This window comes from Eubalaena glacialis, chromosome 18, assembly GCF_028564815.1.
Source record: "Eubalaena glacialis isolate mEubGla1 chromosome 18, mEubGla1.1.hap2.+ XY, whole genome shotgun sequence".
NCBI classification, from domain to species: Eukaryota; Metazoa; Chordata; class Mammalia; order Artiodactyla; family Balaenidae; genus Eubalaena; species Eubalaena glacialis.
In genome coordinates this window covers 10327688-10340632 of record NC_083733.1, presented here as the reverse complement: position 1 = coordinate 10340632, position 12945 = coordinate 10327688, and the positions used below count along the sequence as shown (strand labels likewise).

Genomic DNA, 12945 nt, shown 5'->3' with positions numbered 1-12945 from the left:
TCCTGTCTCTTTCGCTGACATGTCATTTCAAATTTGAAATAATTATTTAGTCAATTTGAATGTCAGTTTTTAGTTATTTATTCTCGGTTGAGGATTTGAAGAGTAGTCTACACACTAGTTGACGAAGATCTTAGCGGAAGCAAAACTATTTGTTCAGAGGTTACTCCCTCTTTTCTATAGTTTTCTGTTATTTTTGCATTCCTTTTTTATTACAGCATAGTTGATGTACAGTACTGTGCAAGTTTCAGGTGTGTTAACATAGTCATTCACAAGTTTTTAAAGTTATGCTCCATTTCTAGTTATTGTAAACTATTGGCTATATTCCCTGGGTTGTAGCTTATTTATTTTATACCTGGTGGTTTTTACCTCTTAATTCCCCACGCTTTTTGTGCCCCTCCCCCTTCCTCTCCCCACTGGTAACCACTAGATTGTTCTCGGCATCTGTCATAACACACTCTTTCCAACTTCTGATAGAGCTCAGGTGGTTTCTGTCTCCTGAGGTCCATCCAGGACAATTCGGGCTGTTCCCCAATGAAAGATGCCATTTGAGATATGCATGAAAGTTCTCCTTGTTCTGACAAAAAGTGTTTATTCTTCCATAGCAGATTTGTATCAGCCTATTTTCATAGTCTTGAGATCATAAAATAGGTACTTAAAGCCAAAAAGAAAGGAAAAGGACAAAAAAAAAAAGAATTGGGAGCAAGATTTTCTGAGATCAATGCCTATGGTCCTAGATGTTTCCAAGTTATCAGCTGCAATGAAGAAACAAAAACGAAAACTTCCATTCTGGGAACATGAGGGAATGACTCAAACATGTACTTCTTCGGCCCGACTTGGATTGGGAATTCAATGCTTTGATAAACATTGCAGCAGCGAGACAAGAGCAGAATGCGGAAGGGCACAGCTTCCGGGGCTGCTTTTGTTCAGAGCAAAGCCTCACATGAGGAGCCTCTGGGAGAGGCCGCCATGAATGCTGGGTTGGGGATGTTCACCAAGCAGAGGGAATCCCAGACTTCCCATGTGGGATTTGACCATGTTCCCCCTGGTGTCCGGGTCTTCTCCAGCATCCTGTGATTCCCGCCTTCCCACAGACACCTAGAAAGCCCCGAGCTACGATTTTTCATGGATTTCCCCAAGCAATTTACCAACCTTGCATGTATATTTTTTCATAGTGAAAATTGTCTATTAAACCCTGTAAAAGGCTTTTTTTCTTTCCCCCAGCATCATTGAGATACACTTGACACTTAACATGGTGTAAGTTTAAAGTGCACAAGTGTACAACTTTTGTAAATTGCAGAATGATTACCACTGTCCTATTAGCTGCCTCCATCCCATCACTTTGCTACCATTTCTTTTTTGTAATGAGAATATTTAAGATCAACTCCTGCATGTGTTTTGATGGTTCATCCACCTTTACCTTTCTCTTTTTTCTTAGTCTGTCTCCTCCTTAATGCTTTGATCTCTACAAATCTTCCCTTTCCCTTTCCTCTCATTCTTTCGGGTCCCAATTTAAAGATCTCATCCTCCTTTCTGCCTTCCCAGCATTGGTTATAAGAACCCCTAGACCTTTTCCTCTTCAGGGACCACTGTACAAAGGACACCTCCATAAATACTCACCATCAGTGACCACTGCTCTGTGCCTGTAGGGGAATAAAACCCAGTAAAGGAAGATCACAACACCCCTCTTGTAGTGGATACTGGGGCACACGACCCAGAACCCTCTTTTAGGACGGAGGTGCTCATTCCCCCAGCTACAGGGAGTGATGGCTGCTGAGGGTTCGCAGCTGCGTCCCTCCTGAGGAATTGCCCTCAGCAGAGGGAAGCATCCTTGTCCAAGATGAGATCCCCTCGTGGGGGCGGCTCTCATCCTATGACCAGTTGATGCAAGGGTAAAAAGTTCAGTCACCTTGCCTTGATTCATCATAACTAGAGGGACCGTCCTAGGTCCAGAACCCTCCGTGGATAAATTGAGTCCTTTTTACTACTACATCAGTGTTTCAACCTCTCCATCTACTCAATCCAGTTCCCCTCACCCCCATACAGGTGTTCCCTGGAGAACTCCCTATAAACCCTCTGGCATGCAAACCTCAGTCTCAGAGTCTGCTTCCCAGGGGGCGTGACCTATGACGCCTTCTTTGTGTGTTGATGATGATGGTGGTGGTGGTGGTGGTGGTGGTGGTGGTGATGACGGTGATGGCAGCTCACACTTACTGAGCACTTACGGTATGTGAGGCACTCTGCTTTACACGCACTGTCACATGCTATCCACACCAACCCCCGAAAGGGTGAGGGTATTACTAACCCATTTTTGAGATGAGGAAACTTAGGTTCAGGGAGATGAAGCTACCCACTTGAGGAGGAGCCAGAAAGCAAAAGCTAAGGATTCAAATTTAGCTTTGGTGACTGCAGAGGGTATCAGCAAAGCGAACAATTCTTTGGGAAAGCCTTTCCGGGGGTCACTGTTTTGACTCCATGGTTATCTTGTCTGTGAGCCCATCTCCTGGTGACCGGGCGAGCTCTCTAGCTACACTTCTGTAAAACCACTCATCACGCCGCATTGTGAGCAGTTTTCATGGTTCTGTTTCCCCATGAGAAACCGAGCCCCCTGTTAACTGTGGATATCCAATACTAAGTGTCTGCTCGGGATACAGTAAGTGCTCAATGTGACAGATGAGTCGGGAAGTCCCCTCTTTGTAACTGGGAAAATTGAGTGATGCTCTCTCAGAAGAAAAGCAAAGGGCAGTAGCCTCTGGAGACATCACTTGCCTTCATCCCTTGGCTTTGTAAACCTCGATGCGCCTCCGTTTTGTTCTCTGTGAAATGTAGGTAATGTCGTGTATCTCTTTGCCTTGTTATGGTTGTTGGAAAAATTAAATATCACACTTATAAAACACTTAACACCATGCCTGATACACAGCATGCACCACATAAATGTTGTCTACTACAACGACTCGCCACCAATAAGTCCTTTTCTCCCCATGCCCCATCACTTGAGGAATTAGAATGGGGATTTCTAGAGATCTACTAGCTTCTTGGGGGCCCCCCCAACCATCACAAAGCCCTATATGAGAACCCGTCTCAGAAAGGGTTCATCTCTTCTTGAACAGTCTTCTTTGTGGGAACAGCTGATTTGGGGCTACTGAGAGCAATTTTTCTCAGTGCTGACGGCACGTGAGAATGCGTGCCTGGGTGAAACAGACTCTCAGAGCTGGAGCCAGGATGTACACGTTAAAATATATATATCACCACGATGATCCTGACATGCATCCAGAAAATGATTATACTTGAAACTTGGTCAGCCTGCACCCACGTGGTCCGCAATTATTGCCGTTGGGGGAGGGTACTGACTGCCATCGCTCACAAAGAGTGAGGCTCATGATCTTAATACAGTATTTGTTTAACATGAATTCAAAGTATCTTGGAGATGTTTCAGAGGATCATAGAGGTCATGATTTAAAGAAACTTAAAAAATGTCAGCTGGTCCTATGTCTTGAATTCCCTCCACGACATCTTTTGTGATCTTCACAGACACCCTTAGTAACCTGGAACGTGACAGCCTAGCCAACATTTTTTTTAAAATGATTAACTTTACTAAACAAAATTACTCTGTCAAAATCTTCTAGAAGTTTCTGAATGCTTACTCTCAATTTCTGTACACATCGTCTCCCGACCGACAGCGACTAGTTCAAAGACCGGCATCCGTGCATGGACCATGTTTTGATTAGCTTTCATGTAGTGGAGACTGGAGCAGTGATGATGTACAAGAGATGGGAGAATTGCTGGAGTGGTGTTTGGAGTAGCGAGAAGAGATGAGATGAGGTGCGCAGTGGAGGGATTGACTTTGCTATCCAATATTTTAATCAGCAATTTAGACATAAAAATCAATGGCATGATAACTGCATTTTCAGAGGGCACAAATCCAGGAGGAAAAGCCAATTTTTCTGGATGAAAGAATTAGGATCCAAGAAAGAGCCAGACAAATCAGAATGATGAATCTAATCTAATAAGACCACATTCAACAAGAGTAAATATAATTCTTTGGACTAGGATCAAAAAATTCAACTGCCCTAGAGGACGAGAGAGCTTTTCATTTTCTTATCTATTTAATCATCATCTATTCATTTTTACCTTGTCTCATTCCAAACACAGCCTGAAATAGCGTAAAAAGAAATAGATACAGCAGCGATTCTCTAAGTGTGCTTCCCAGACCAGGAGCAGCAGCATCACCTGGAAATCTGTTAGAAATGCAAATTCTGGGGCTTCCCTGGTGGCGCAGTGGTTGAGAATCCCCCTGCCAATGCAGGGGACATGGGTTCGAGCCCTGGTCCGGGAAGATCCCACATGCCACGGAGCAACTAAGCCCATGCACCACAACTACTGAGCCTGCGCTCTAGAGCCCGCAAGCCACTACTACTGAGCCCGCGTGCCACAACTACGGAAGTCCGCGCACCTAGAGCCTGTGCTCTGCAACAAGAGAAGCCACTGCGATGAGAAGCCCGTGCACCGCAACGAAGAGTGGCCCCTGCTTGCCGCAACTAGAGAAAGCCCACGTGCAGCAATGAAGACCCAACACAGCCAAGTAAATTAATTAATTAATTTAAAAAAAAAGAAAGAAAGAAATGCAAATTCTTGGACCTCCCCCGTAGACCTACTTAGTCAGGAACGCAGGGATGGGGCCCAGCAATCTGTGTGTTTACAAGTACTCCTGCGAATTCTGATGCACAATCAAGTTTGAAATCGAATCTAATAGAGTTTAAGATATTTTTTAATGGAAACTCCAAAGCATTCAGAAAGTTAAGATGAAGTTGAGTGTTAGGATAACATAGAGAATGAATGCCAGAAAGCTCTGCAGTGTGCGGGGAGGGGTGCTACAAATTTGGTTCAGAGCTTCCTAGTAGCCAATGCAAAGAAAGAAATATAATCAGTTTCTACACTGCACTCGGTCTGTAAGAGACACACAAACAACCTTTGTGCTGAAATTTGAGGAAAAATTCCCTGTCTTCATAAAGAAGAGAATGTATATTTTAACAAATATTATGTTCAACAATATCCCTTCAGTAAGTAAAACAGTGGGTTTCTGAAGGTTGTTTCTTTGGCCATGTATCTCCCAATTGAACCAATGATGGGGCAAGATTAGGGATTTCTATTGAGTGTGAATTCGAAATATATGATTGGGCTCTATTGAGCTGCATCAGTAAAGAAGTAGTCTTCCGGAAGAGGAAGATTTTCATCATACAATTCTTTGTGTAATGGTCTGAGTGTTTGGATTCCTGTGGTCAATGCTGAGGATACTGATTATCTGAGGGAGGAACAAGATGGCAAGAGATCTAAAATCTTTTCCCATGAGCCACCCCTGCCTTCCTTTCACCTGGAAAATAAAAGGGGACCCTCTCCATATCTACTTGCCTCTTCTTTGCTAAATCCTTCACTGGGCCAATTTTATCTCAAATTGGAAAATTAATAAACTATAGCTGGGCTGATTCTTCTGTCATCCACTTAGTGGTGTCCTTTAAGAAATAATTTATAAGCTTTTGCACAGCAAAGGAAACCATGAACAAAACGAAAAGACAACCTATAGACTGGGAGAAAATATTTGCAAATGATGCAACCGACAAGGGATTGATTTCCAAAATATACCAACAGCTCATACAGCCCAGTATCAAAAAAACAAACAACCCAATCAAAACATGGGCAGAAGACCTAAATAGACATTTCGCCAAAGACGACACACAGGGGACCAACAGGCACATGAAAAGAGGCTTAACATCGCTTATTAGTAACGAAATGCAAATCAAACCCACAATGAGGTATCACCTCACACTGGTCGGAATGGCACCATTAAAAAGTTTACAAACAATAAATGCTGGTATAGAGAAAAGGGAACCCTCCTACACTGTTGGTGGGAATGTAAATTGGGGCAGCCACTATGGAGAACAGTATGGAAGTTCCTCAAAAAACTAAAAACAGATTTGCCATATGATCCTGCAACCCCACTCTTGGGCATATATCCAGACAAAGCTATAATTCGAGAAGATACATGAACCCCTATGTTCATAGCAGCACTGTTTACAATAGCCAAGACATGGAAGCAACCTAAATGTCCATCAACAGATGAATGGATAAAGAAGATACATATATACATATATATGTATACACATATACATACATACAATGGAATACTACTCAGCCATAAAAAAGAATGAAATCATGCCATTTGCAGCAACATGGATGGACCTAGAGATTACCATACTAAGTGAAGTAAGTCAGTAAGAGAAAGACAAATACCATATGATATCACTTATATGTGGAATCTAAAAAAAATGATACAACTGAACTTATTTATAAAACAGAAATAGACTCACTAACATAGAAAACAAACTTATGGTTACCAAAGGGGAAAGGGTGGTGGAGGGATAAATTTAGGAATTTAGGATTAACAAAGACACACTACTGTATATAAAATAAACAACAAGGACCTACCTATAATGGAAACGAATCTGAAAAAGAATATATATATGTATATGTATAACTGAATCACTTTACTGTCTACCTGAAACATTGTAAATCAACTATCCTTCAATAAAAAAAGAAATAATTTATGTCTTCTTTGATATTATTAGCATATCCAACGGAAATGAACAGAGCCCAAGCCAGAGCTTTGGGGACAAGAATACACAGCAGCCTGCCATGGTTTGTAGGTAACAGAATGACAGCCTAGTGGTCAGAAACTCAAACTGTGAAGCCATATCAAAAGGGCTTGTACCCCAGTTCTGGTACCTACAATAGGGCCTTGGACAAGGTGCTATATCTTCTTTAGGCTTAACCATCCTCCTGAACAAAATGGAGATGAAAATGGTCCATACCTTAATACCTAACCTGTAGCATCGTCATCAAGTGAGCAACATTTGTTGAGTCTAGTAGAACATAAAATGAAAATAGCTAGACATCTCTCATGAGACTTTACAGGGTTGACATCCATCACTTCATAGATAATAGAAAACAAAGCACAGACGCCAAGGCTAGCTTGCCTTCCTTCAGCTTCTAGATAGAATCTGAGCATCCCAAGTCAGTGTCTTTTACCAAGACCACCAAGTATCTCTTCCTCTCTACCTCAGCTTTGATTTTGATAATATTTTAAGCAGAGCCCACAGGATAAAGAACCATCAAGCAAACAGAGTATGAGAGCTGGGGTGGGGCCGGGGGGGAAGTGGGCTTCAAAGACCGAGCCAAGGTCCCGCAGCTCACTGATGGCAGTGCAGGAAGCGGAACCCATGCACCCTACGTCTGTTTCCTTCCACCATTTTTCTCTTAGTCTTCTTGCCCCTGAATCTTGAAATTATTGATTTTAGTAACACTGAATTTACTTGCGTCGCAGATTTCATGGTGTCATGGGATATATGATAAGCAAGGAGCTTGAAGATCTTGATTCAAGTCTCAGCTCTGCCATGGACTAACTGTGTTGTCTTTGACAAGTCAGCTTTCTTATTTGAGGCTCAACATTCACATCTATCTAATGGGAATAATAATATCTGCACTTCTTGCCTTTCTAGGATTGTTACAAGGTTTAATGAGATGTGTATAAAAGCACATTATAAACTGCACTATGCTATGCAAATGAAAGAGTTATTTTTTAAAGAGACTGCCTCCAAATTTCCCTGTACCTCCTCATTCTGTGTTTTGAGTTTTTCAGGGTCGCTTTCTCATACCTCGGCCTTCATTCCTTCAGGATGCTAAGTCTCAGTAATAACCCTTTAAGCCTATTATTTGACTAATAATTTAGTGTGGGAGGGAAACAAAACAGCCTTATTTTTATAATTATACCAATATTTGAGAAACCTAGGATTACTTAGAAGACCATTACATCAAGCACTTTGCAGCACTATTTCTTTTTGCAATGCTCTCAAATGTTTAAGAGCCATGTAAAAATTAGGTAAGAGAGACATTTGACAATTACCCCTGATGTGGGCCTGAGTCATCAGGCATAGTTATTGCTACCCCCTCAAAATTTCCAGGTGAAAATCAAATTATCTTAGCGAATACTGGACACTATAATTATGATGATGTATGGCTTGATGTGCCCCTGTGTTTTCCTGTTGTGTTGGGGAAAAAAAGTGTTTGACAGACCCAAGTTTAAGTTCATGGGTTCACCATTCACTGTCTGTGTGGCCTTGGGCAAAGAACTTATTATCTCGAAACAATGTTACTGGTTTTGTTTGAAAAAAGAAAAAAAATGAGGTCAGTAATGGCTGTCCAGTGGGTGATTTAGGGTTATTGATTATGGTATTTGTTTTAATTTGTATTTTGGTTTCATGAGACAGAGACCACACACATAACCCAACAAAGAGCTCTATTATAAAGACATGCGTGAAGTATCAAAGGAACTCTTGGATATTTGAGGGCAGGAGGCATGTGGGGCTGGGTTTCACCACATGTAGAGACTGAACCCTTGCATCCTTGATAACTCAGCAGTGAGGTTTGTATAACTCACCCTGGTATAGCCTGTTAGGTTGGCTCTGTGACCCAGCTCAGTTCTATTTTTTTGACATCCTTTCTGGTACTAAGTTTTTCTCTTGATGCATGTTTCCCAACTCATAGTTTTTGAGAGAACATCCAGTTCTTGGGCCAGCTCATTTATTTTATACTGAATGGGCTCCTGCTTAGATTATGAATGGCCACTCCTCCAACATTGGGTCCACCACTGGGGCAATCAGCGGGCAAAGAGATAAGAAGTCATAAACCTGGTCCCTTGGATGTGCCCCTTCGTCAAGGGCAGTGGGTGAAGTTCCCTTAAAGACGGAGTAGGGCGTCATCTGTGAGGGCTCAGTTTCTAGACTTGGCTTGGATTCGGATCCTGACTTTGACAGTTTCTAAAGATGAGACCTTACATAAGTAACTTAATCCTGTTGAGTCTAAGTTTCCTCATCTAAAAAATGGATATGCATAGTTCACACCTCGTAGGAGTGTCATTGAGTCTTAAATAACAAAAGGGAAGTGTTTAGCACAGTTTCTGCCACGAATTGAACCCTCAGTAAATGCTGGATAGGTCCATATCAGGAGGAGGTGTGTGGGGAGGCACCATGAAACAGGTCTGATGCATCACATAAGGGTACTTCATTAACAACTGTTCACCTCCTCTGTGTGTTGAGATGAACAACACTGACCCATCCCCTGTCCCCTGGGATACACCTCCTTCATGTTTCTGTCCTCAAGTTGGTTGGCATTCTCCATGATCCTGACAGAATCACTGCATGCCTCACTGACAAAATGGGATGCTACAGGATTTTATAAGGTCTGTCTTAGCCCTTCTCGCTGGAATCAAGTAGCTGGCTCCCCATTTACAGTCACTGGGCCCACTTCACGCTGGATGGAGATTGAAGGCCGCCTTATTGAGCAGCGTAACGGGCGTCTAGGATGAAGCCTTCTCCAGGGGGCTGGAACGTTTACAGCACTGTCAAGTCATTTCTTCTGGCATTTTTCCATCAGGGTCTTGGGAAATCCTAAGTTTTCACACAGAGGATATAACACAGTGCGCTGAAATATGCGTGAAATGAGATGGAGTGTTTGATTTGGGACGTAGAAATTCCTTTTATTGTTATACAGCGATGCTTTATTTACTTGATTGTGTCAGAAAATGGGCTATTTCACAGAAGTGAAGCTTATAGATACCTGAAGTTTTCCCACTTCAGCTCTGAAACTATTTTTAACTCTTGTTTAATGGGAATCTTCCTAAAATGTATCTCACACGTCAGCCTTCTTAACAGAAGATGCAGATATTATTATTGAATACTTACTATGTACTTGGCACCATTCTTAATGCTTAACTCTTATTAACAACCCTGTGGCATGGGTGCTACCATAGCCCCCATTTCACAGATAAGGAAATTGAGGCTTAGAGAGGTTGAGTAACTGACCCAAGGTTACACAGGGAGAAGTCATGGAATTGAGATTTGTGCCCAGATCTCCCCGAGCTCTTAAGAAACTGGCCACATTATTGGAGAACATTTTGGTTAATAAATGACCCTAAGAACTGTTAACCATCAAAGCAGGACCTTTGGAAGTCTACACATACATTTCAGAAATGTGTCCATGACTCTGAGCATCCCTTGGCTGCTTTTTAAAAGGAGTTAAGGGACTTCCCTGGTGGCACAGTGGTGAAGAATCCACCTGTCAATGCAGGGAAAACAGGTTCGAGCCCTGGTCCGGGAAGATCCCACATGCCGCGGAGCAACTAAGCCCGCGAGCCACAACTACTGAAGCCTGCACGCCTAGAGCCTGTGCTCCGCAACAAGAGAAGCCACCTCAATGAGAAGCCCGCGCAAGACAATGAAGAATAGCCCTTGCTCCCCGCAACTAGAGAAAGCCTGCACACAGCAAGGAAGACCCAACGCAGCCAAAAATAAATAAATAAATTAAAAAAAAAAAAGGAGTTAGTACTCAAACTGGCAGCACATGTTTTTGGATATTCATGAATATTCCTTCATTCAGTGGATGTTGCTTGAGTCCCTACTGTGTTGCTGTGGGCATAATGTATGCCAGGTATTCTGGAAGCAAAGAAATATGAGGCATGCAGCTGCCTTCAGAAAAGGCACATGTTAGAGATACTTCAATGGGGCAATATGTGAATCTTGCCTCATTTGTGTGAGCAAAACCTAGAGAAAGGGATGACTCTTGAACCCATCTTTCAAGGAAGTCACCCTCCTTGCCCTTATCCATTCCTTATGGGTGAGACTGATGAGGAGAGACCAGGAGACGTAGGTAGAGTTAGATGCTTCCTTGGCTCCAAAGAGGCCAAGGAAGAAATGGGCCATCTGTGTTTAAGAAAGAGTTCGTCTCTTACTTGAAAAAGAAGCTGTGGCCAGATGCTAATGGGCCTTGGGCCAGACCGAGGAGTTTGGTTTCTATAACCCGTGTCTTTCTTAGATGGCAGCTTATGAAAACAGGCAGTACATTAGAACCACAGCTGGTGGGAAAAAATACATGTTGAGTGAGATATGTGTTCCCGCTTGATTAGTTCATGGGTGTTAAATGCAATTCCCAATTGTAGCTCTTTAAAAAAATCCAACAGTTCAGAGCATTGGTAGCATCATTAGAATCAAGTGTGTGGTTTTCCAAGGCAATAACTTTGATATATTTTAATGATAACTTTATTTAAAAAGTAATATGTTTGTAGAAAATACCTAATGACTTCTCTCAGCCAGAGATAACTAAAGTTTTTGAAATGAACCCTCCAGTCTTCCCATACCCATCAGTCCATCACTTTGACCTATCTTCTTCAGTCACCCTCCTGCAGCTGGACCCAATGTGGTCTCTTAATGGCTCATAGTCACCATTATGGGTACTGTTTATGGCTCGGTGCTCATGTAAGTCGATGGGATGGTTGAGGTGTGACGGCTGTTTTGAGACCTTTTAGGTTAGGTCTTTTTCTCTTTGTTTTTCATAGAATGGCGGATGGCCATTGTGTCTGGCTGCTTTCCATGTGTCTTCTTATAACCTCTTCCTAGTATATTTTTTACCCTTGATTAACTGCTAGAACAGCTAATGACCAGGCTGGTTAATACATACTTTTAAAATAAGAGTAAGGAGGCTCTGAGTGGGAGCAAAGGGAACTCTCTTTTGAATTAGAGCGTGAACTCTGCAATTGCCATTTGAAGGGCCGGGAAAGCATTAGTTGTCTAGAAAGATCATTGCTTTACTTTATTGGTGACATCTAGCTAAGTAGCATTACTATTAGGCATGTTTCGTCAGAAAATTTAAAAAGAAAGGAGAGAGGTATTGGGGAGCGGGGGGAGGGAGGGAATGGGAAGGAAAGAAAAGTCAAGCCAGTGCTTTCTTTCGGATCTCATTGTGAATTTCTTTTTTCATGTTTGCTGTTCACAGTGGTTTAAACTTCATTGACTTGATGGTGCGACAAGGGAATATCGACAACCCTCCCAAGACCCCCCTGGTGCCAGGATTTGAATGTTCTGGGATTGTTGAAGCTCTGGGGGACAGCGTTAAAGGATTCGAGGTAATGTTTCGACTTCTGACTGAAAGGATGATATCTATCTGGAATCCATTAAGATAATAAAAGAGTATGCAAAATATGTTTGAAATAATCTATAACGTGTCTTATTGTTATTGTCTCGTTATTTGGGTTTATTAACAGTGGCTACAAATGATAGGACTTTCCAAATGTCTCATGCATTCCTCATGTACCGTCTTGTTGCTCCTGGCAACAGTCTGGTGAAGGGGCCAGGGGAAACCTTAGCATCCCCTTTATTCATTTTATTTTATACTATTAATAAGATTAAAATTAATACAGCTATGAATTTGGCCTTGGATTAACTAAGTGTACATCCCTCCTCTCTATCCGTGGCTCTCATTTCCCCATCACTTCAGGCTCAAAAGTCAATTACAAAACACAAAAGTTGGGGAGAAGTAGCCTCTGTATTTTATAATTGGGTTCCTTTAAATATCTACTTAGCTGATGCATCCAAGTGATCATTTATAAATCGTTATTTCAGACACTGGGAAAGTGGCATTTTTGGATGAAGATTTTAAAGCCGAAGGGGAGGGGTAACTGACAATGAGACAGAATTGGCTATGGGTTGGCGGCTTGGGGAGTAGGGCAAGGGAGAAAAAGGGTTATTATATTATTCTGACTGCTTTTGTACATGTTCAAAATTCCCCATAATAAAAATTTTTTAATCGCTGAAAAGATGTATGACCCTTCCTACCATTATCATGCAAATCAAGTAGGATCTTGTCTATAAAAACTGAAAAACTATGGGCAAATCAATTGCACAAAATTGCGGTAGTTTGGAGCAAGAAAAAACAGTGGAAATCAGCCATAAGCGCTCTCGCTCGACTTTAAATGCTTCCCATGGAGAGATGAAGGGACCTCACATTTGAGAATCTACCATAACTAGAAACATGGGGAAGTTACGGCTTTTCAGCCTGCAAGGT

General features: G+C 42.0%; 1 protein-coding gene across 1 annotated transcript in view; it reads left to right on the top strand.

The window, feature by feature from the left end:
* Positions 1 to 12945, top strand: part of VAT1L (vesicle amine transport 1 like) — a 157715-nt gene that overhangs the window by 15308 nt on the left and 129462 nt on the right. Inside the window, exon 2 of the mRNA XM_061172851.1 lies at positions 11878 to 12007. Within this exon, the coding sequence (XP_061028834.1) occupies positions 11878 to 12007 (130 nt within the window). The remainder of the gene's footprint in view (positions 1 to 11877; positions 12008 to 12945) is intronic.